This window comes from Elephantulus edwardii, unplaced genomic scaffold, assembly GCF_000299155.1.
Source record: "Elephantulus edwardii isolate Elephantulus edwardi_28Jun2011 unplaced genomic scaffold, EleEdw1.0 scaffold00145, whole genome shotgun sequence".
Lineage (NCBI taxonomy): Eukaryota > Metazoa > Chordata > Mammalia > Macroscelidea > Macroscelididae > Elephantulus > Elephantulus edwardii.
Window position 1 is genome coordinate 4,269,793 of NW_006399895.1, and position 23,273 is coordinate 4,293,065.

Consider the following 23,273-nt stretch of genomic DNA (forward strand, 5'->3'; position numbering starts at 1 on the left):
GGCACATAACAACAACAACAACATCATATCATCTGCATATAGAGATAATTTTACCTCCTCCTTGCCAATTTTGATACCTTATCTTCATTTACTTGTCTTATTGCTACTGCTAACACTTCCAATATGATGTTGAATAGGAGAGGTGATAGTGACATCCTTGCCTAGTTGCTATTCTCAAAGGGAATGCCTTTAATCTCTTGGCATTGAGAACAGTGTTGGCTCGTGGATTTGCATAAATACTTTTTACTATGTTGAGGTAATTCCTTCTATTCCTAATTTATTGAGTGTTTTAATCAGGAAAGGGTGTTGGATTTTGTCAAAGGCCTTTTCTTCATCTATTGATAAGATTATATGGTTCTTGTCCTTTGCTTTATTAATGTGATGAATTACACAGATTTTTTTTTAATATGTTGAACCATCCTTGCATACCTGTTATGAATCCCACTTGGTCATGGTGAATTATTTTTTTTTAATGTATTGTTGGATTGTATTGGCCAGGGTTTTATTCAGGATTTTTTCCATCTATGTTCATGAGAGATATTGGCATATAGTTTTCTATTTTGGTGGTGTCTTTACCTGGTTTTGGTATTAAGGAAATATTTGCTTCATAGAATGAGTCTGGAAGAATTCCATCTTTTTCTGTTTTCTGATTTATGTAAAATTGATAACAGTTTTTCTCTGAATGTTTATAAAGACATCTGGTCCTAAGCTTCTTTTGGTTAAAAATTGTTTTATTACCATTTTAATTTCATCTTTTGTAATGGGTCTGTTCCTGTGTTCAGTTTCTATGTGTCAGCTTAGGTAGTTTGTAAATTTCAAGTATTTATCCATTTCCTCTAGGTTTTCATACTTGTTTGAGTATAGTTTTTCATAATATTCCACTGTTAACCCTTTTATTTTAGTTGGTTTCATTATGACATTGCCCTTTTCATCTCTTATTTGGATTACTTGTGTCTTTTCCTTCTTTTGTTAATTTTGATAGTGCTGTGTTGATTTTATTCACCTTTTTTGAAGAACCAACTCCTTGTTTTCTTGATCACTCTGTTTTTCTGTTTTCTATTTCATGTATGTCTGCCCTAATTTTTATAATTTCAGGTTCTTTTGGAGGGTGTCTGGTTTTCTTCCTGTTCATTTTCAATTTGTTGGAGATGTTGGGTTGGAGAGTCAGTGGTCATTTTTTTTCTGCCTTTTGATGTGTTTGCTTACTGTTGTAAATTGACCTCTGATTACTGGTTTGGCTGTTTCCCAGAGGTTTTGGCAAGTTGTGTTTTCATTGTCATTTGTTTCAAGATAGTTTTTAATTTCATTTTTTATTTTTTTTAGTACCCAGTCATGTTCAAGCAAGGTGTTGTTCAGCTTCCAAATGTGTTTTTTTTCCCTCTGTTATCCTCTTGTCATTAATTTCTAATTTTGTAGCATTGTGGTCTGAGAAGATGCTTTATATTATTTCTGTGTTTTTGAATTATTGATGATTCCTTGAGTTTCCAGAGCTGTAAATCAGAAGGGAAGAAATATTGATAGATTCCGAATAACAAAGAAGCTCTGCCTTTAGGTGTTTGAGAGTCTAGTAATTCTATTTGATTAGCACATTTCTCTTGCTGGGCTAATCTCATGATCCCATTGACTGCTAACACTAACCATTGTTTTTTTTTTCTGGGTCATGGAGCTGGAACTGAGTCATAACTGACTCCTTCTTCCATGAAGCAGCTGATGGATTTGAACTGCCTGTCCTTGAGATGGCAGTGCAACTTCTTACCCACTAGGCCATGATTACCTCCTATAAAATGTATAGTGAAAGAAAGGGAAGCTTTCTCAGCCCTTTCTCCCTTCCAGGGATGATTATACTATACACCTCATTTTTTGTTACCCTTTACACTTTAAATACAGCTGGGTGTAGGAGATAGAGGAAGAGGTACTAGGAAGAAAAGGGCTTCTATCCACTTGAATGACAAAGGGATGGCATTTGGTGTCCTCCCACCCATCCTCTCCTCCTTCCAAACTCCTTTACTCTCCTCCTTTCACCAACAAAAGGAAGCCTACTCTTCTTTCTACCTGTACTTTCTGGATCCTCAATAATATTTGCAACTTTGGAGGGGAAAATGTCAATTTTGATAGAGAAGGATGCCTAAATATTAATAAGCTTTTATACATCATCTATCTATGGAGGGATTCTGTTTCAAATGAAATAAAAATAAAAGTTCATTGAAGGAAATGAGAAAGATCTGGTGTGAAAAACAATGTATACGAAGTTTGTACGCAAACCAGTATAACAGTGAGAATTTTATTAAAAAAAATAAGTTGTAAATAAATTCTCTACAGCTATGTTTATGAAGGGGAAAAAAGTTAATTTTATTAGATTTGGTGATTAATAAGGTTTTATTCGTGGTGTTACTTATAATTTTTAATTTAACCGTTAGATCCTCTTCTTGCCAAAGCCACTGACTCTATAATCAGTTTTCTGGACAATCAATCACATAGAAGTAATATTACCATGCTGGAAGTATTGAAGGTTGCATCGTTTACTGTAGTTACTATGCAGTGAGTCTTTTATCTATGGCTCTGTTGGGCAGAGAATGTAAATATTTCTCCCTGGGTAGACTGGATGACTGAGAGTTAACTATCCTCTTTCCTGCTCGAGGCTGGTGTTACAATATATGTATTATTTATATCTGGGCTGCCTAAAATACAACAAAACAATTACAGGAGGTTGGCATTCAAAGGAACTGGAAGAAATGCAATAGATCTAAAGTTGATCTTTGTTTTAAATAGGCTGAATATTCTACACCCATGACTCATTCTTTGTGAAAGGATATGCTGTTTGGCCTTTTCAGGGAACCACAGTACATCCTATGATTTAGCATCTCAATGAGGGCTTATTCATTAGTTGAACAAAAGCTTTTTCTAGAAATGAGGATTATATTGTCAGTAATTTTAGAGGGAAAAATGTCATTGTCCATTTTTGCAGTTAATGTGGTGGCCATGGAAAATGATTTCTTTTAGAAGTTTTGAAAGTATATAGCAAAAAAATCTTACCCTTGACCCCCTTTTTCTACTACGGGAAGTTTTTGGCCGACATAATTTGAAGCATACATAAATTCCAAATTATTACTTTGGAAACACTTTTAAAACCCTATGAATTTTTCCAAGGAAATTTATACCTTAATTTATTGTATATAAAATGCATTTTACAAAGAAAGAGTTCTCTAATTCTGAATACTGATATTTTAAATTATAGTATACTAAGTATTATGGCATTTATATATTTATTTTTTTCACTGAGATTTTAATGAAAATTTATAGAGAACTTGATTTCCATTCATTCATTGTTGCACATGTTCCTCCCTGCCCACCCCTCCAGTTTGCTTTTCTCTCTGAAAAACAATTCTTTCATTGTACAATTCTCCACCCTACCCTAGTCCACTTTACAATGCAGCTCTTATTTTGGACTGTTGTCTTGCAGATAATACCTGGTCATATATTCCTTAGAAACAGTGCTTTCCCTCCTCTGTTTCAATGCAGTGTACAGTATTTATCTTTACACTTTTCTTAGTTTCCCCCCAACCCTCATATCAGTCCTGTTTTATAACAGTGGAATTATGCAGTATTTGTCCTTTTGTGACTGAAATATTTCATTCAGCATAATGTCCTCCTTTGTCACCCATTTTGTATATTCCATGAGTTCCTTGTTTTTCAGTACTGCATAGTATTACATTGTGTTTCTCTATCCATTCTCTATTCCATAGTTTCTCTATCCATTCGTTGTTGATGGGCCTTGGGTTATTTCCATCTCTTTGCTGTTTTGAACAACACAGCAGAAAACATAAGTGTGCATATATATACCTGCTTGTGTGGCTGTTATGGTTTCGTTAGGGTACATTCCCAGTAGTGGAATTGCTGGGTCAAATGGTATTTCTGCTTGTAACTTTTTGAGAAAGTGCCATACTGTCTTCCATAGTGGTTGCACCATTTTACACTCCCACCAACAGTGAATAAAGGTTCCAGTTTCTAAACAACCTTGCCAACATTTGTTGTTTGCTTTTCTGTTGAATTTTGCTATTGCTACTGGGGTGAGATAATATCTCATAGTTGTTTTGATGTGCATCTCTCTTAGAGCTAGGGATTTTTAACATTTCTTCATGTGTAGAAAGACTTCTCCAGGTAAGGTAGCTGCCCCACCTGCTTCTAGAGCAATGACTGATGCCTTTGAGCTGTGGTGCTGGAGAACAGTATTGAATATACCATGGACTGCTAAGAAAAGGAACACGTTCATGCTGGAGAGGGTTAAACCAGGCTGCTCCTTGGAGGCAAGAATTCTAAAGCTTCATCTGACATACTTTGGCCATGTTTCAAGAAGGGACCAGTCCTTGCAAAGGGGTGTCACGCTTGGGAGTTGGAGGGACAGAGCAGGAAGGGAAGACCCTTTATGAGATGGATTGATTCAATGACTGGGCAATGCGGGTAGGTGTGTTGGAAACAGTGAGATTAGCATGGGATAGAACAGGATTTAGGGCTGTTGTACATAGGGTTGCTATGCGTTGCAAGCAGCTTGATGGAACTTAACAACATAACAGCAATAAAAACAACAAATAAGAAGTCACTGCTATCAGTATAAATTGCTAACTTTTTAAAATTAAATCTTCAATTTATTCAACAAATGTTTGCACATAATAAGGTACTCAGATGATAGCTAAAGCTGATACAAGAATTTATAGAAAACATATGATCTGATTTTTAGAGATAAGAAAGAAATTACTAGTGTAACAAAGTACCACAGGAAGGGTGTTATAAAGAGGTGGGAGGTCAACTCTAGGTTTTCAGGAAAACTCCACTTGTGTTTTGACTTAGGCCTAATGTGTAGGAACTTGCACAGCTATCCCAAATGTTGTGTCTCTGGTGATTCAAATTCACCAGTGACTTTATGGGAGAAAGATGGGCAGTCTCTTCCCATGTAATTTACAGCCTCAAAAAAAAAAAATTAAAATGTCAGTCATGAGTTGGTTAAAACTTGATGGGAATGAGTGAAAGCATTTAAAATCGTTAGATGCCATTGAAGCATAGTATCCCCATGAACAACAAATCCGAACTTTATCCTATGCCATCCTCACAGTCTCTCACATACCTGAGCCCATTTTTGTAGTCACTGTGTCAATGTATCTGGTTGAAAGTCTTTTCTCTTTCACTGTACTTCCATCTTCCAAGCATAATGGCTCTACTAGAAATAGTCTCCCCTATCAACGTACCCAGAGTACATGAGATCAAGTTTTGTCATCTTAGCCTCCAAGGAGCACTCTGAACTTTCTCCAACATAGACCTGTTTGTTCCTTTGGTTGTCCATGGGATCTTCAGTACTCTTCTCTAACACCACCAGTTCAAAGATGTCAATTATTCTCTGTCATCCTTATTCATTGTCTAGTTCTTAGACGCATAGCAAGTGATTGAAAAGACCATGGCCTGAATCAGGAGCACGTCAGTTCTTAAGTTGATGTCTTTGCTCCTCAGTAATTCGGAAAGGTCCTTGCCTGCCGACTTTGCCAGCACAGTGTTCTCCTAATCTCCTGACTGCTGGTATCAAAGGTGTTGATTGTGGAGTCAAGTAAGTTTAAAAGCAGCAGTATTTAATCATGAGTAATATTTGGTCAAAAGGATGTGTCAAATTCAGACTGTCAAATGCTTTTCTTTATACTGTTAAAGGACAGATGCTTTCTCACTTCTCCAAGAATCTTGGACTTTTTACTTTTCTGAGTGTATCCATTCCATAAATTGTTACTGCCTTTTTGTTCTATTTCTCTTCTCCATTCATGCATGACTTAGTGATTTCCAAGCCTAGGCTCCTATTCGCTAATCTGTAGGGTCAGCCCCACTTTCATTCTGAGGAAGTTGTACTAAGTCAGAGCTTACTTTTTCTGTAACTTTGACTTTCTGCCCTAAGTCAGATTACCATTTGCCTTTTGTTTTATAGATATTCTAGGTTTAGGGATGTTTTTTATTTGTTTGGTTTTTTTCTTGTCATCAAAATCTCAGGTTTATTGTCTTGAAATGAGGCTTAGACCTGGATCACTTGACCCTTACTCTTCTGTTCCTTACAGTTCAAAGAGCATTTTTGATAGCCATCATTCTTTTAAATCTACAGTTTGGCTCAACACATTCAAGTCTTAACACAATCTTCTTTGTAGTTTTCTCCCTCTTCCAGAAAATTGGCTTGGTCTGCCCATCATAGCCACTCGCTTCCTGTCACAGTGCTGCCCTTGCTGGGCATAGAGAGAGTCTTTGCCCTTTTTGTATTGTATCCACTTTGGGGGTTGGCACTTGTCACAGTTCTTGAGTTTTAGGAATGTTGACCATGTTTGCAGAAGCCCTGTTGACACAAAAATTGAAGACATTGTGTTTTATGCATCACTTGTGATTACTAGGGTTATTGATCTTATTTTCTCCAGATTTTTCCTTCATCCATTCGAAAGTGTATCTTTCTAAAGTGAAAACATATGTTCTATCTGAGGATACAGAAAACATTGCCTACATAATTTTTCATGCTGTGCAGGAAGAAGAACACACCAACCTGTGTTTACATCTAACTGTTTACCGCTTTTTTTAAATCATTACCCTTCCAGCACCAGAGTAAATCAGACATGCCTTTTGAAATTATTCCTTTGCCAGAGAAACACAGTATCATTTTTGTTTTGTTTTGGGTGTGTGTACCCTCAAATCATATCTAATAGGTACAGGAGGAAATTGTCCCTCCTCCAGCAGAGCATCTGATGGATTCGAACCACACATCTCTGGGATTGCAGTGTAGCTTCTTGCCACTAGGCCACCAGAGCTGGCCATTATAATTTTTACAATTAGGAAACATTCATCAGTGCAACAAGTAACAGAATAATGTAATTCATGTTGACCAGGCAATTGACATTTAACATGTTAACAAATTTCTGCTTTTAATTTTGTATTTATAACAGAAATGTTACATATAGAGTGAAATAGAAACATTCCTTTAAAAAAAAAACCAAAACAACCCAAACTGTGTTTTTAGATTCCACCATTTTGATCCATTTTGACAGGTTTTCATGGCTATGATTTGAAAGTAGATTGAGAGCATTTCTTTTTGTCCATCAGGTCTGGTAAAACCTATTCAACATAAATACAAGCAAGATTTTAACTACCATGAATGGACGGGTTATATCTGAATATGAATTGCGTTGTCTGGAACTGGAGTGCAGGTCTGCTGTGTGGAAGATAATAAACCTACTATAGAACCACCACTAACCTCTTCTAAAAATAGATAGCACAGATTAATTGTAGTAGGTCAGAGTCTGTTGGGACTGGATTGTTGTTGTTATGTACTGATGACCCTATGCTCATTAGATCTGAATTTTGCCCTATCCTGCCCCATCCTCATTATCCCCACCCTGTTTAAACTCACTGTGTCGGTTCATCTTGTTGAGGGTCTTCCTCCCTCTCTCGCTCTCTCTCTCTCTCTCTCTCTTTTTTTCTGGTCCCATTACTTTTTGAAGCCTGGTATCTTTTCCCAGGAATTGTCCCTTCCTGATAATATGCTCAGAATATGTGAGACAGAATTTTACCATTCTTGTGTCTAAAGAGCACCTTGGCTACACTTCCTCCAAGACTAATTGATTTGTCTCTTGACAGTCTATTAGATACTCCAGTTCTCTCCTCTAACACCACAATTGAAAGGCATCAATTCTTCTGTTCTTTAGTCATTGTTCATTTTTCAGATGCATACAAATAAAGAAAAAAAAATCATAACTTGAATAATGTATAGCTTAGTCTTTCAATTGCTGTCTATGCTCTTGAGCACTTTGGAGAGATCCTTAAAAGCAGATTTCCCCAGTGCAATATGTCTTGATTTCTTGACTGCTACTTCCATGGGTTTAGATTGTGAATATAAGTAAAATGTAAATGTTGACCACTTGAGTCTTCTCCATCTGTCACAATATTACTATTGTTATGTGCCTTTGAGTCCAGTAATGATTTTTATTTTCTTGATGTTGAGATGTAATCCATATTGAAGATTGTAGTCCATGATCTTCTGTAACAAGTGCTTCAATCCATCTTCACTTTCTGCAAGCAGAGTTGTATCATCTACAGAATGTAGATTGTTGTTTAGCCTTTTTCCAATCCTAGATGTGACATTCTTCTTCATACAGTCCATCTTCTCAGATTATTTGTTTAGCATACAGATTGAGTAGGTACAGAAAAAGGATAGAGCCCTGATGACACACATGTGTCTTGGTGTTAAATCATGCATTGTTCCCTTATTCTGTTCAGACAACTGCTTCTTGATGTAGGTATAGGATTTGAGCACAATGGAATGTTCTAGGATTCTCATTCTTCTCAGAGTTAGCTATAGTTTGTTATGATCCAATCACATGCCTTTGTATGTAGTCAGTAAAGCACAAGTAGACATTGTGGTATTGTCTCTTTTCAGCCAAAATCAATCTGACATCAGTGATGATATCCCTGGTGCCAAAGCCTCTTCTAAATCTCAGTTCATCTTGAATGTCTGACAGTTCTTTGTCAATGAACTAGACATTTTTAAATAACCTTCATCAAGATTTTACTTGCATGTGATATTAATGATAGTATTCTAATTTCTGCATTCTATTGTATTACCTTTTTGAAAATAGGAAGAAATAGAAATGTCTTCCATTCAGTTAGCAAGGTATGTGTCGTTCATATTTCTTGGCATAGGCTAGTAAGCACATCCAGAGTTGCAGCTGTTTATTGAAACACCTCAGTTGGTATTCCGTCAATTCCTGGAACCTCACATTTTTGCCAATGCTTTCAGTCCGTCCGGTCTGAAGCATCATTATTGTTAGTTCTTAACATTTTGCTGCAAATGATGGCAAATGTGTTTCTAAGAACAGTCGTCAACTTAAAAAGTGCACGGCAACATGTTAATTATATGCTACTTTCTGAACTGCTTCAGGGTTGACTAATATTTTTTTTTTTTTTTTACGAACAATGGGTCTGTGTATGCCTTTATTCTCTTATTTTTATGGTAATTTAGTTTTTATTTTATGTTGGTTTGCTTACAAAGTTAGTATACATTGTGTTTCACACTATCCTTCATTCATATGGTGTTTCATATTGTCATTCCTATTCATTATGTTTTAGAAAATTAATCACCATTGAGCTATGCCCACCAATACCCTGTTTTTCCAGCTCCCATTTCCTTTACCTACCCTCCCTCCAATTTGTGTGATCCTGTGATTTCCCCCTGCCCATATTCACCCCTCTACTACCCCCCTTGTATCCTTGTACACACTTTACTACTTATCTTTCTATTTCTACAATAATGGTCTTATGCAGTATTTGCCCTTACTAGACTTGAGTTAGTTTTCTCAGCTTAATGCTCTCAGTCCCTCCCAAGTTATGTATCAGTTTTCAAAATAGTTGCTCCTGAGTGTGGCATAGTATTCTCTCATGTGAATTTCACAATGCATTCGATTGTGGTTGGACATTTGGGCTGTTTTCTATGGTCTTGAGATGGTGAATAACACTGCTATGAACATTGATATACAGATCTCCATTTGTGTCTCAGTTCTGATTTCTCCGGGTATATTCCTAGAAGTCGAATAGCTTAATCAGATGGAATTTTTATGGTCAGCTTTTTGAGAAAATGCCAGACTGCCTTCGAGAGTGGTTGTACTATTTTACAATCCCACCAACAGCATATGAGAGTTCTTCCAACTTCTTTTAATGCTTCCTGTATAATTCAATATTTTGCCCATTGAATCTTTTAATATTGCAATTCAGAGCTTGAATTTGTTCTTCAGTTAGAGAAATGCTGAGAATGATTCTTCCCATTTGGTCTTCTCTAACTCCAGCTCCTTGCACATTTCTTTATAATACTGTTCTTTGTCTCCTTGTGCTGCCCTTTGAAATCTTTCATTCAGCTCTCTTGCTTCAGCGTTTCCTCCCTTTTATTTTGGCTTTCATCCTGGAAAGGGTTAAACCGGGAGGTTCCTTAGAAGCAAGGATTCTGAGGCTCCATCTAACATACTATGGACATGTTGTAAGGAGAGACTGGTCCTTGGAGAGGGACATCATGCTTGGGAGGGTGGAGAGACAGCGCGGGAGGGGAAGGCCCTCTATAAGGTGGATTGATTCAGTGACTGGGGTAATTGGGATGGGAGTGTCAGAGACAGTGCGATTGGCACAGGACAGAGCAGAGTTTAGGGCTGTTATACATGGGGTCGCTATGAGTCGCAAGCAACCCCATGGCACATAACAACAACAACAACAACTGGGTTCTAGTGCAAGTTTCAGAATTTTTTTCTCACATCTATTTCAACCTCTTCATTCCTGTTTTTGCAATGCTCTTGCTTTATTCATAGATCATGTCCTTGTTGTCATCTCATAACTCATCTGATATTGAGTTATGTAGTGTCCAGTGCATCAAATCTGTTGTTCAGTTAGTTTTTTAATTCAGTTGGGATAGACTCAGATTGTATATTGTTTTTCTTGTGGACTTGCTTTTAATCTTTATCTTCAGTTTTAACTTGCACATGAGTAATTGATGGTCTGTTCCACAGTCAGTCCCTAATTTTATTTTGGACTGTTGATAGTGAGCTTCTCCAGTGATTCTTCCCACAGATATAGTTAGTCTGATTACTTTGTAATCCTTATGTGTATCATTATTATCATTTATATATTTTTAAAAAAATGCATTTGCCATGAGTAAATTTGCAATGAGTCAATTTATTGTCTTTCATTTAATGTCTGGTTTTATCTAATTTCTGTCACCATTGTTTGTATATTTCAAATATTGCATGCAATTTTATGAATGTAAATAGGTTTATTTGTGTGTACACATACACATGTATGTATGTATACAAAAGTATATACGTATATATTGCTACTCATTACCATTCAGTTAGAATCAAATTATACCTGACCCTCCAGCAGGTTTTCAGAGATTGTAAATTGCCTGTCTTTCTCTCATAGAGCATCTGGTGTATTTGAAATGCCTATTTTTGGATTGGCAGCATAACCCCTTACTCTCTAGGTCACCAGAGTTCCCTCTCTGTGTGTATGTGTTCATATACATCCTTGTTTACTATCAGTCCATATTTTTAAAGTTGAAATTCTTGCAATAACTGACCTACTTATTTTTTTTAAATTAATGAACTGTCTTTTCTTCTGTTAACTAAAGATTAACATTCATGCATTTATCTTTTAAAAATCACCCTTGTTTCCTCAGCTATCTTTGTTTCCAGTGGCAGAGTTAGGCATTTTTCTTCTTTGGCTTTTCTGCAACATAAAATCTCTGAAATAGCAGTGATCCTGTGACAGTGTTTGAAAATTAAATCCAAGCTCTTTTGAATTAGTAGGAAATACCTGTTTGACTTTGTATCCTGGGTTCTATGCTTGGCCTCCAGAAGGTGTGCAATAGGTGGAATGGGTTAATAGTGTAAAGAAAAAAAGATGAATGAAACATAGGGGACATAAGCTTTACTTCATCTGATTTGATTATTAGTTTGTCATAGTCATGCCACTTTTCTACATATTAAAACGGTGTAATAGTCCTGAGCTGCTTGTTTTAATTAATTAAATAAGATTAAGGTTTATTTCCTCTAAAGCATGCCGTGATTTCAAGTGCTCAGCAATTGTATGTAGTGGCAGTTAGAACATTTCTTATCTTGTGTAATAAATTAGTGATTTATATACAATGCCTGACATTTAAATCATAACTGTTTACTCGTGATTAGATTCAGTGTAAGTATTATTTGTTTCAGTTAAGCTGGATATTTCTTACTGCATCTCAACAGGTGGCACATAATATCAGATTATCTACTCTTGGTAATGCTATGTTTGACTACGTAATAAATGAGTAGAAGTGGTAATCACTAGATCTCTGATGAGAAGGTACATTTTTCCTTTTAATTACTAAGTAATCTGTGGGATGATTTGTTTAGAGATTTGAATGTCCTGTTTCAGTCCAGCTTGTACCTAGTGATTTCAGTACCCATTGATGGATCCTAATTCTTTATTTTCTTTCATGTTTATTGATTGCACTTTTAAAGCCATTACAGTCTTGAACTTTGATTAAAACTCATTAAAAGTTTAAATCATAGTTGTTATATCAATATAGGTAAGATGTTCATAACTCCTATGTCCTACCTACCTAATTAGATTTGAATTACAATATTTAATGAACTCAACTCCCAGTGTCCAGTTCTTTATAGTCTAGTTTTTCATAGGAAACTACTGGTCTTGTTTCTAATTACAAATTTAAATATATCATTTATAAGTACTTAGATTTTTTGTTTTCACTCTTCTCTGTATTTTATTTTGCCAGTCCTCTTTTGAGTAGTAGAATGAATATGCTTATGGAATAAGGAATAATTTATGAAGGAAAGAGTGTGTACAATATTTAGAGAGTGCAGTAAACCTTGGTTTTTGTCATTTTGGATGCCTTTTCCTTTTTTATAAAAATTTTATTTCATACTGGTTTACTTACAAAGAGTGCAATAAACTTTTAAATGATCAATTTCAACTGTTATCTGGAAATAGAGCAGTTTATTAGGATAAAATAGCTAGTGGTTTATAAAATACTCACTTGAATAAATTGAAACTCAGTCTGCATTTATCATGCAGTGAAGCATGTTTCTAGGTCACGTTTCCTTCAGGCCAGTGGCTATTCATAGATTGAATTCAAGCCAAATATAATGTTAAATTATCCTAGATGTAGCTCACATTAGAAGCATTTTATATTTGCAGTGTAAGAAATGTATTATATGTGAAGGGAGAATTGTAAATGAACAAATGACATACATTATAATATTACGATGGCTTACATGTCTAAAGTGAGAAAGGTCGAGTAAGTTAAAAGTGAAGAATGATTGATTTTCTAAGAATTAAAAAATCATCTATGTGTTAAAAAGCCAGAGATTCTTTATTGAGGGAGAAATTTAGGAACTTCTCATTTTTTCTTATTAAAACTAGAATGCCTTTCTGTGGGTTCTCAGGGCATTTATTCCTTTTATTAATTTTAACAGGTAATTTTTCATTTATATAATAATTGGTAATATACATATATCCGTAATGATATTTCTCTTTATTTTAGACTATCCTCACAAATACGGTCCACAGGGAGGCTGTGCAGATCATTCAGTATTTGAAAGGATGAGAAAGTACCAGATGACTGGTGTAGAGGAAGTGACACAGGTAAGGATTTTAATGTTGGCTTACTTTAAGAAATGGAAATGAATTTGTGTATATATTCCTGCATTTAAAAAGATGTTTTAAAATTTCTAAGATATCTGTACCATTATAAGAATATATACATACACACACTTTTTAAAAAATGCCAGATAACTTGCTTATATAAAGAGATAGTGCTGAGAATTTTCTCCGTATCTGCATTACTTAAAACTCATTAGTTACATGTCGTATATATTCTCTGCCTTATATGTTTTATCATAAATTTAAAGAATAAAACTAAAACTTGCCCAGTTTTAACACGGACAACTCCATACATTGCATTTTTGGTTACTCTAATTAAAATCACTGTGATTTTGATATATTAAATGATATTTATAATAAAATATAAGCTTTATATAAGTGGTTATAATTGATAAATGACTATAATTATGGTAATTGAGGTAGTCTTTTTAGCCATTTGACTAATGTTCTTTTATTGAGTTTTTTTTTTTATGTTCTTCTTTAGTTATAGATCTCAGGCTTATAGTATTCAATACATTGTTTTCATTTAGAAATTCTTTTATGATGAAACACTTACGTATTTTGGATAACTTTTCTAAATATAGTAGGGTGGAATACCATGCTTTGAGTCATGGAAATTTGTGGTTTCATCTGCTTTTTATTTTTTATGTTTCTATATTCACATTAAGCCATATATGAGAGGCTCTCGTAATTCCAGGCATACTGTCAGATTAAAGTGAAAAGCTATCTGTCCTCAGCTTATTTTTTAGCTGTAGACACAGATACAATACACAGTAGTCAATAGAAGAGGAATGGCTAACCTTACTTGGAAATAATTTGATAACAGTAATCAGAAGCTACAGGAACAAGCAAAATTTCAATTGGCTATAAAAAAGTGGAAAGAACATTTCAAGCAGGAGAAAGAATACATGTAAATTCCAGAGAGATAAACTGATAAAACATTCTTTAACTTGGAGAGGGGAATGAGCTCTGCAAGAGTAGAGCCTGAGAGATTAATTTGAAGTTGTTGCAGTTATTCTTTTGAGAAACGATATTGGAGAAATAGATTAAGAGAAAAAGAACTAAAGAATACTTGATATGATAAGGTGGTATCTATAACACTATACAAAAGTAGCCTTTATTTCTCTATATTTGTAGAAGACTACTAGAATGCCATTTGATTGTATGATTTCATAGCAAATGATGGCTAATATTTAGAAGACTAGAAATTCCAGAACACTTTATTGTGCTTGTAAAGAGCTTGTACCTAAACCAAGCAGTTATTGTGCGAACAGATCAAGGGAATACTGTACAATTAGGAAAGGTGTGCATCAAGATTGTATCCTTTTCTCTATACCAGTTTAATCTATATGTTGAGCAAATTATTTGAGAAGCCAGATTCTTTGAAGAAAAATACAGCATTAAGATGGGAGGAAGACTCAGTAACTTTCATTATGCAGATGACACAACCTTGCTTGCTGAAAGTAAGAAGGACTTGAAGTACTTTCTGTGGAAGGTTAAACACTGCAGCCTTCAGTGTGGATTGCACTTGAACATCAAGAAAGTGAAAATTCTCATCACTGATTGGCAAGATCATGATAGACAGAGAAAGGATTGAGACTGTGACTTCATCTTACTTGGATCTGCACTTGGTTCTAGCAGTCAGGAGATCAGGAGGCATACAGTACAGGAAAGTCTGTAGTCGTGGACCTCTCCAAATTACTGAGGAGTAATGATGCTGTTTGAGGTCTAAGATGCACTTGATTTGGGCTATGTAGTCTTTTATTCACTTGCTGTTTTTGAGGAGTGATGATGTCAGTTTGAAGTTTAAGGTGCACATGATTCAGGTTTTGTTCTTTTAATCACTTGCTGTGCATCTGAGGGCGAGACAATGACTAAGGATTACAGAAGAATTGATGCCTTTGAACTGTGGTGGTTGGAAGAGTACGCTGAAGATCCAGCGGACTGCCAGAAGAGCAAACAGATGTGTCTTAGAAAAGGAGCAGCCATAGTATGCAAGGATGATGAAGCTTGGTCTCACATAATTTAGACATGTGGCCAAGAGAGGTTATTCCTTGGAGAGGGCCATCATGGAGAAGGAAAATGGAGGGGTGGTGAAGAATAGGAAGACTCTCAGCTAGGTGCGTTAACATGGTGACTGTTGCGATGGGCTTAAGTGAGTCAGAGATTGTGAGGATGGCATGGGTTAGGACATTGTTTAGATCAGTTGGGCTTAGGATCACTATGAGTTGTACTTGACCAGCTGATACTTAACACCAACAACTAGATATATAATGACAAAAGTTATGGGATCTTCTTCAGTAGTAGCTGAATATGATGACACATGGATAGGGTGACTGTCTACAAGAAAGGTGTAAGAAAGAAAAACTACAGTAGAGCCATTGAATTTAATACTAGGAATGAATATCTGATGAGACCCCATGTCATTCTAGGAATCAGGTTAACTTAACATTGGAGCAAGGACTTCTCTCAACTTGTTCTATCTAAACAGAAAAACAAACTTCAGAAGGATCAGAGCCGTTTTCAGGTAAACTAGTTACATGTCAGAACAAAGCTCATTATACCAGTTAAAGGAGGACACATAGTCTACTTTCTTAGCATTGTAACATTCCTAGTGTACAGCTTTCAGAAAATAATACTAGAGGCTAAGAATCTGAAAAGCATTATCTACAGCCAGGAGACTAGCCATCTAGTAGAAGAACCAGAGACTACAGGCATTGGCAGAAAAGAGTTTGATAAGGATGACTATTAACTATTAAAAAGTTCATTACAAAGACAGAGGAGAACGAAAAGACAAAAGTGCATGTCAAAGAGACTCTGAAAATTGCATTTGAACAGAAATAATCCAAAATGAAAGGAAGAAATGCTGAAGTAAAAGTGATGAATAGATTTCAAAAGGCAGCTCAAGAAGACAAAGTAATATAGTGAAATGTACATAGAGCCAGAGTCAGTTAAAAAACAACATGCTCAGCATTTCTCAAGTTGAAAAAAAACTGGACAACAAATTCAAGCCTCAAGTTACAGTATTGAAGGATTGGGCAGAATCTTAAATGATGCAGGAAGTCTCCAAAGAAGATGGAAGAAAGACACAGTCACTATACCAAAGAGGATGGGTGAAGAGTAAAAAAATATAGAAAATAGCATATCATTAAGAACAAATGACATTGCAGGAAGAAGTTTGAGCTGCACTGAAGGCATTGGCAAAAAACAAGGCTTCAGAAATTAATTAATGGAATACTAGTTGACATATTTCAACCAGCAATGCTTACTAGTCTGTTTGGAAAATACTTACCTTGCCAACAGATTGGACAATATCCATTTTTGTTTGCATTCCCAAAAAAGGTAATCCAACAGAATATGGAAATGTAATTAATATTACATGAAAGTAAAAACTTGCTGAAGATTATTTAAAACTGGAACAGTACACCAACAGGGAAATTCCAGAAATTCAGGCTGGATTCAACAGAAGCCATGGATTGAGAGATATCATTGCTGATGTCAGATTGATCTTGACTGAAAGTAGACAGTACCAGAAGGATGTTTGTATGTGTTTTATTGACAATGTGAAGGCATTTTAGTGTGTTGATCATAACAAATTATGGCTTAAAGGAGAATAGAAATCCTAGAGCATGTAATTGTGCTCACGTGAAACATATACTGAGACCAGGAAGCAGTTGTGTGAACAGAACAAGGGAACAGTGCATGATTTAAAATCAAAAGGGGTGCATTAGCCATTGTTGTATCCTTTCCCCATACCTACTTAAGTTGTATGTTGAGTCAATAATAAGAGGAATGTAGCATCAGGATTTGAGGAAGACTCATCAGCAACTTGGGTTATCCAGAAAACACAACCTTGTTTACCCAAAGTGAAGAGGACTTCAAGCACTTGCTAGAGAAGAGCAGTGACTACAGCCTTCAGTATATTTTATACCTCATAATCAAGAAAACAGAAACCCTCACCTCTGGGACCGGCTGGTAAATAGCAACATCATAGACTCAGGAAAGATTGAAATTTTCAAATATTTAATTTTACTTGGATACATAGTCAAATCAACACCAGAGCAACAGCAGTTAAGAAATAAAAAGATGTGTTGTACTGGGAAAATCTGCTGTCCAAAACCTCTCCAAAGTGCTAAAGAGCAGTGATGTCAGTTTAAAGACCAACGTGTACCTATCCAAGCCATAATCTTTTCAGTTATTTGCTTCGCATCTAAAAGTTGGACAGGGACTAAGAATTACAGAAGAATTGATGCCTTTGAGTTGTAATGTTGAATCAGAGTACTGAATATCCAGTGGCCTGCAAAAAGAATAAACAAGTCTGTCTTGGAGGAGGTGCAATCACTGTGCTCCTTGGAGGCAAGGATGATGAGACTTCATCTCACATACCTTGGGCATGTCATCAGGATCGACCAGTCCATAGAAAAAGACATTATTCTGAGAAAGATGGAGGTTCAGTGACTAAGACCTCCAACAAGATAGAGTGACGCAGTGACAGTAACAGTGGATCAAAAGTTGTGTCTAAAAGTGTATCAGAAGTATATCAAAGTTGGTGATAGGGCAAGATTCAGATCTGTTGTTTCATCCCACATATTTTGGGTGTGTTACTAGGAGAGGCTATTCCTTAGAGAGGGACATCATGCTTGGGACAGTGAAGGAGAGTAAGACCCTAAACCGTGTAGATTGACACTATTATGACGGTGATGATGGGCTCAGGTATATAAGAGATTGTGAGAATGGCACAGGATAGGACAGAGTTCAGATCTGATAGGCAACTTGATAGTTCCTAATAAAATCATTAATATTAATTTGTTCAAGGAATGAAAAGAAAATTAACACAAAAAGGTGATAGAATTGATGAATAGAGAACCACTTGGACATCTAAGTGCTGAAAAATACATTATCTGAATTGAAAAATACATTGGATAGAAGTTCTTTTAAAGAGCAAGTTAATCACTATAGAAGACAACTATAGTGATTAACTTGCTCTTTTAAAAAACTTGCATCCAGTGACAACATGAGTAAACATGAATATAGAACAACAAAAGAATAGAAACTACCCAGATGGAAACCCAGATAGAAACCAGTTAGTGTCCAGCAGAAAGGAAATGTAAAGAAATATTTGAAAAAAGCACCCCCTCAATTTTCAGATAGTAAGAAGAAAACTTTCATCTTTGATCTGTGAAGCCTGATGAAACTCAAGCAGAGTAAACACTGAGGAAGTTGTATCAAGCCATAGGATAATCAAATGATTAGAAATGACTGAAAAAGAGAAAAAGCATATGAAAAAAACCAGAGAAAATATTATTTACATATAATGGAAATAAAAATAAAATATTTGCTAACTTTTGTCACACAGTGTAAAACCAGATGATGTATAGAATGACATATTTAAAGTAAAAAAAGTATGCAAGCCTAAGATTCTGTGTTTTGTGAAATTAATTTTGAAAAATGCAAGTAAATGAAAGACCTTTTGTAGACAAAAGCTGAATAAAATTGTGTCTAGGTGTGCTGTACTTCTAAAGAAAAAATTCTTCAGATATAAGAAGAGCACTCCAAGTAGAAATATAAATCTGCACAAAGGAATGGAGAATTAAAAATAGTTAACAAGTAGCAAAGATAAAGGAATTATTTTTTCATGTTTTATATTATTTTAGATGCTTAAAAAATACTAACAGTGTTTGCTGTTGTATATTCAATTGAGTCAGAACTGACTCATAGCTGACCTTTCAGCAGATTTTCGGAGGCTGTAAATGACTAGGAAAGGCAATTGCTCATCTTTTGCTGAGAAACTGGTGGATTCAAATTGTTTGTTTTTAGGTTGGCAGCAGTAACTGCATAGTGGGCTTCTTAGTAACAAAGATGTAAAAGTATCAGAACAAATGACAAGAGGAGAGAATGGAAATATAGTGTTCTAAGTGTCTAATATAGTAAGTGCTGTGAGCTCTGGTAGCCTAGAAGTAAGCAGTTCTACTACAATCCTGAAGGCACATCCTTTGAATCCACAGTCTCTTCCTATATGACTTACTACCTCTGAAAACCCCCTGGAAGATCAACTGTGAGTTGATTCTAATGTAGCAGCACACAGCAACAACAATAACTTACACGAAAGGTGCATATTGTAAAACCTAAAGCAAACTTAAAGCCAGGCTTCACACGTTTTCACCTGTGGGCCAGCTGCTTGTGTTTTAAATAGAGTTAAGTTGGCAACATAGTCTATCATGCCCATTCATTTATACATTGTGCTTTGACTACTTTTATCCTACAGTGGCAGAATTGAGTAATTGTGATAGAGATGATGTTGCCCAAAAATCTAAATAATCACTTTAAGAAAAAAATTTAGAGGAATGACTCTTGGCTTGGAACAATGACTGTATAATACATGTAGTAAAGAGTTTAAAAAAAGATCAATAAAGGAAACAAAATATAATTGGAAATATTCATATATTCCCAGACAAGACAAGAAAGAAAAAAAAGGAACACATTGCAAATGGAACAAACAGAAAATAAATACATAGTTTTTAAGTTTAAATCCTAGCATATTGTGTTTATAGTAAATGTAAATAGACTAAACATCTTAGTTTAAAAAGCTGAGATTGTTAGTGATTAAAGCCTTCGACCAATTTGGTCTAAATGAAATTTAGACGTAAAGACAGATTAAAAATAAAAACATTTATCAGAGAAATGTTGGCCTGATGATAATATGATTTATAATCCATTTCATAGAATATTAGATATGAACAGGGACTTTTTTTAATAATAAAAGTATCACTTCATCAAGGAGAAGTAGCAGTCATAGCTGCTAGTTAGTAATGCATTTAATAATAGAGCTTGGATACATGAAACAAAACTCAGAAATAAAAGGAGAAAAGGGAAAAAATCTACAAATTCAGTAACTCTCATAGCAACTAGACATAATTACAGGATCCATGCACAACACTGGCCAATAATTAGGTCTAATTGATATTTGTATAATACATGGCTTAATGATAATGCATTCTTTTCAAATATATACATAATAGTATATATATAGTATATACGTAATAGTTACTTGTTCTTAAAACAAGTTTGAAAATTGTAAAAGATTTAGAATTGTACATAGCGTGTTCTTAAAATCCCAAGGGAATGAATTTAGGAAAAAAAAATCAGCAAACTCAAATATTTGAAAATGAAACAACTTTGAGCTTAATGATAGCAAAGAGAAATGCAATTTGAGAGATTGAGCTAACCCAGGGTATAGTGGATAATTTCAAGTACTGTGTGATCATATTAGAAAAAGAAAGATGTAGAAATCAATAATGTAACAACCTACCTTAAAAAGCCAAAAGTGAAGTAAGTTATACTCTAAATATGTAGAAGGAATAAAATAACAATAAGAAAAGATATTGGTGAAATGGGAAGGAAACAGAAAAGATAATGGAAAAGATAATGTGAGAGAAAACATAAATAAGCAATATTTGGAATGAAAGAAAGGATACAACTAGTTTAAGTCAATATTTTTAATATCTTGAGCCAATGAATTTAAAAACAGTACATACCTATTCCTCATTTATCCAATTTCTTTATCTGACATTTTATTTTTGTGACAATAGGAGAAAAATCCTACTGTTCCCTGGCTATTTTGCTTATTAGTAATGTACATCTGTCAGTAATGAATACTGAGCTGAAAGATTAGCATTACGTTAGATGTATTGGTTAAGGTTATATGTCATCTTGACTAGGCCATGTGATTTGGCAGGTATATGATGATTTAGTCATCTCCATTTTTTCATCTGATTTTATCATCCTCCATTTTTTGTATAATGCTAATTTTTACATAATGACTTCACTTTTGGAACTTAACCATGTTCCTAAATGAAGAATGAATGTACAAATATCAAGGAAAACAGCAAGCTTTATAGCTTTACTGTTTAATTTATCAAATATTTAAGAAATAGTACCAATTTTACATAAAATTCTTAAAAAATATTAATACACTTTATTAGGCAAGCAGTATCTTTATCACATGAAGTGAAGAAAGAGACCTAGTTTTTCCCAAGTGTGTCCTTTGTCTTTGGGTCCTGAGAAGTAATTCTTTGAGGATTTGTGCTGGGGAGTTGAGTACTGGTTGGACCAGAAATACTAACCTAGGATACCAGTATCTACTAGCCTTAGGATAATTTTCACATATTTCAAGGAAAGGTGATGTGCCCTCTCTGAAACTTTAGCAGCTCTTCCTTGGGAACCTTCCCACACTTTGCCTCCTCATACTTTCTTTATGATGGTCTTTTGCTATATTAACAGATATGTTTTGAAAATTTTTAAAGGAATTTCTAATATAAAAATATTTAAACAAAATATTACAAGATTGAAAATTATGTTAATGAAAACATTTTAATCAATAGGGACTATGACCTGGTCTATTAGGAAATAAAGCAAAATATTTTTATAGTGTATATTCTTAGTTATAAGAATTTATGGTACACATGCTAATTATTAGAAATTATTCACTTTTTGACTTATAAAAGCCTCAAGAAGAACATGCTGCTAATGGTCCAGAACTCCTGAGGAAAAAACGTACAACTTCAGCTGAAAGAAATACCTGTCAACTTTATATTCAGACTGATCATCTATTCTTTAAGTATTATGGAACTCGAGAAGCTGTGATTGCTCAGGTATTTATGATTTTATAATAAATTTTTAATATTTTTTTAAAAATTTAACCGATCGGTAGCATCAGGATGGATGGTGAAGAGATTGAGATTGTGCACAGCTTCAGTTTGCTCGGCTCCACGGTCAACACTCTTGGCACCAGCAGCCAGGAAATCAAAAATCGTATTGCGATGGGAAAGTCTGCTGTTAGGGACCTCTCTAAAGTACTCAAGAGCAGCGGTTTCTCTCTGGAGACTAAGGTCCGCCTGATACAGGCCATGATTTTTGCAGTCACTTGTTATGCATCAGAGAGTTGGACAATGACTAGGGAGGATAGAAGGAGAATTGGCGCCTTTGAGCTGTGGTGCTGGAGAAGAGTATTGAATGTATCATGGACTGCCAGGAAAACAAACAGATTCAACCTAGAGAGGATTAAACCAGGCCACTCCTTGGAGGCAAGGATTCTGGGGCTTCGTCTGACATACTTTGGACATGTTGTAAGGAGAGAGACAGGTCTTTAGAGGGGGACATCATGCTGGGTAGAGTAGAGGGACAGCGCAGGAGGGGAAGACCCTCTATAAGGTGGACTGATTCCGTGACTGGGGTAATCGGGATGTGTGTATCAGAGACCATGCGATTGGCACAGGATAGAGCCAGGTTTAGGGCTGTTGTACATAGGGTCGCTATGAATCGCAAACGACTCGACGGCACATAACAGCAACAGCAGCAACATATTATAATTTATAATTTAGTGTTTTAGGGATTCTCATGCCCTTGTTCTATTGTAATTGTGTTTTTCGTCTAAAAATTAAAATGTATATCTCTTTTGGAGTGATCTCTGTTTGAACAAATTAATAGGGATGGTATAGTACTTAAACATTAAATACTCTTTTTGTTTGTTGTTGTGTTGTTGAGTACTATAGAGCCAGAACTGACCTTTACATAGCTGACCCTCTGGCATTAGTTTTCAGAGGTAGTTAATCACACAGTAGGAGATTGCTGGTGACCTCGAATCGCTCGCCTTTTGGATTGCAACACAGCTTCTTGTCACTAGCTCACCTGAGCTCCCTATTTAAGCACTCTACTGCTATGTAAAATGTTGGTAGTTTGAACCCTACAATGGCATCATGGTAGAGAAGATTTTACAATCTTCTCCTATAAAGATTATATTCCAGAAAGCCCTGTAGGGTAGTTCTACTCTGCTTCATATGGTTACTGTAGAACTAACTTATGGGACCTTCTCTAATGTACTTCTATGCTCCCAGATGATTGAGGAAACAGTTTTGTATGAGTGAAGCAAGACTCTGTGTTTTTAATAGTTCAGAGAAGAGACTGGGAAAGGCACAAAATCTTTCTCCTCTACTTTACAAATATTTTTCACCCAACATATGTTGTTGGAAGGTGCTGGCAAGTTGAGTATGACTCATAGCTACCCTAGG

The 23,273-nt window shown here is 35.3% G+C and overlaps 1 protein-coding gene across 1 annotated transcript in view; it reads left to right on the forward strand.

The window, feature by feature from the left end:
• The window catches only part of ADAM10 (ADAM metallopeptidase domain 10), a 212,650-nt gene that overhangs the window by 124,274 nt on the left and 65,103 nt on the right, over positions 1–23,273 (forward strand). Inside the window, exons 5-7 of the mRNA XM_006894501.1 lie at positions 13,088–13,188; positions 13,356–13,358; positions 21,711–21,857. Of these exons, the coding sequence (XP_006894563.1) occupies positions 13,088–13,188; positions 13,356–13,358; positions 21,711–21,857 (251 nt within the window). The remainder of the gene's footprint in view (positions 1–13,087; positions 13,189–13,355; positions 13,359–21,710; positions 21,858–23,273) is intronic.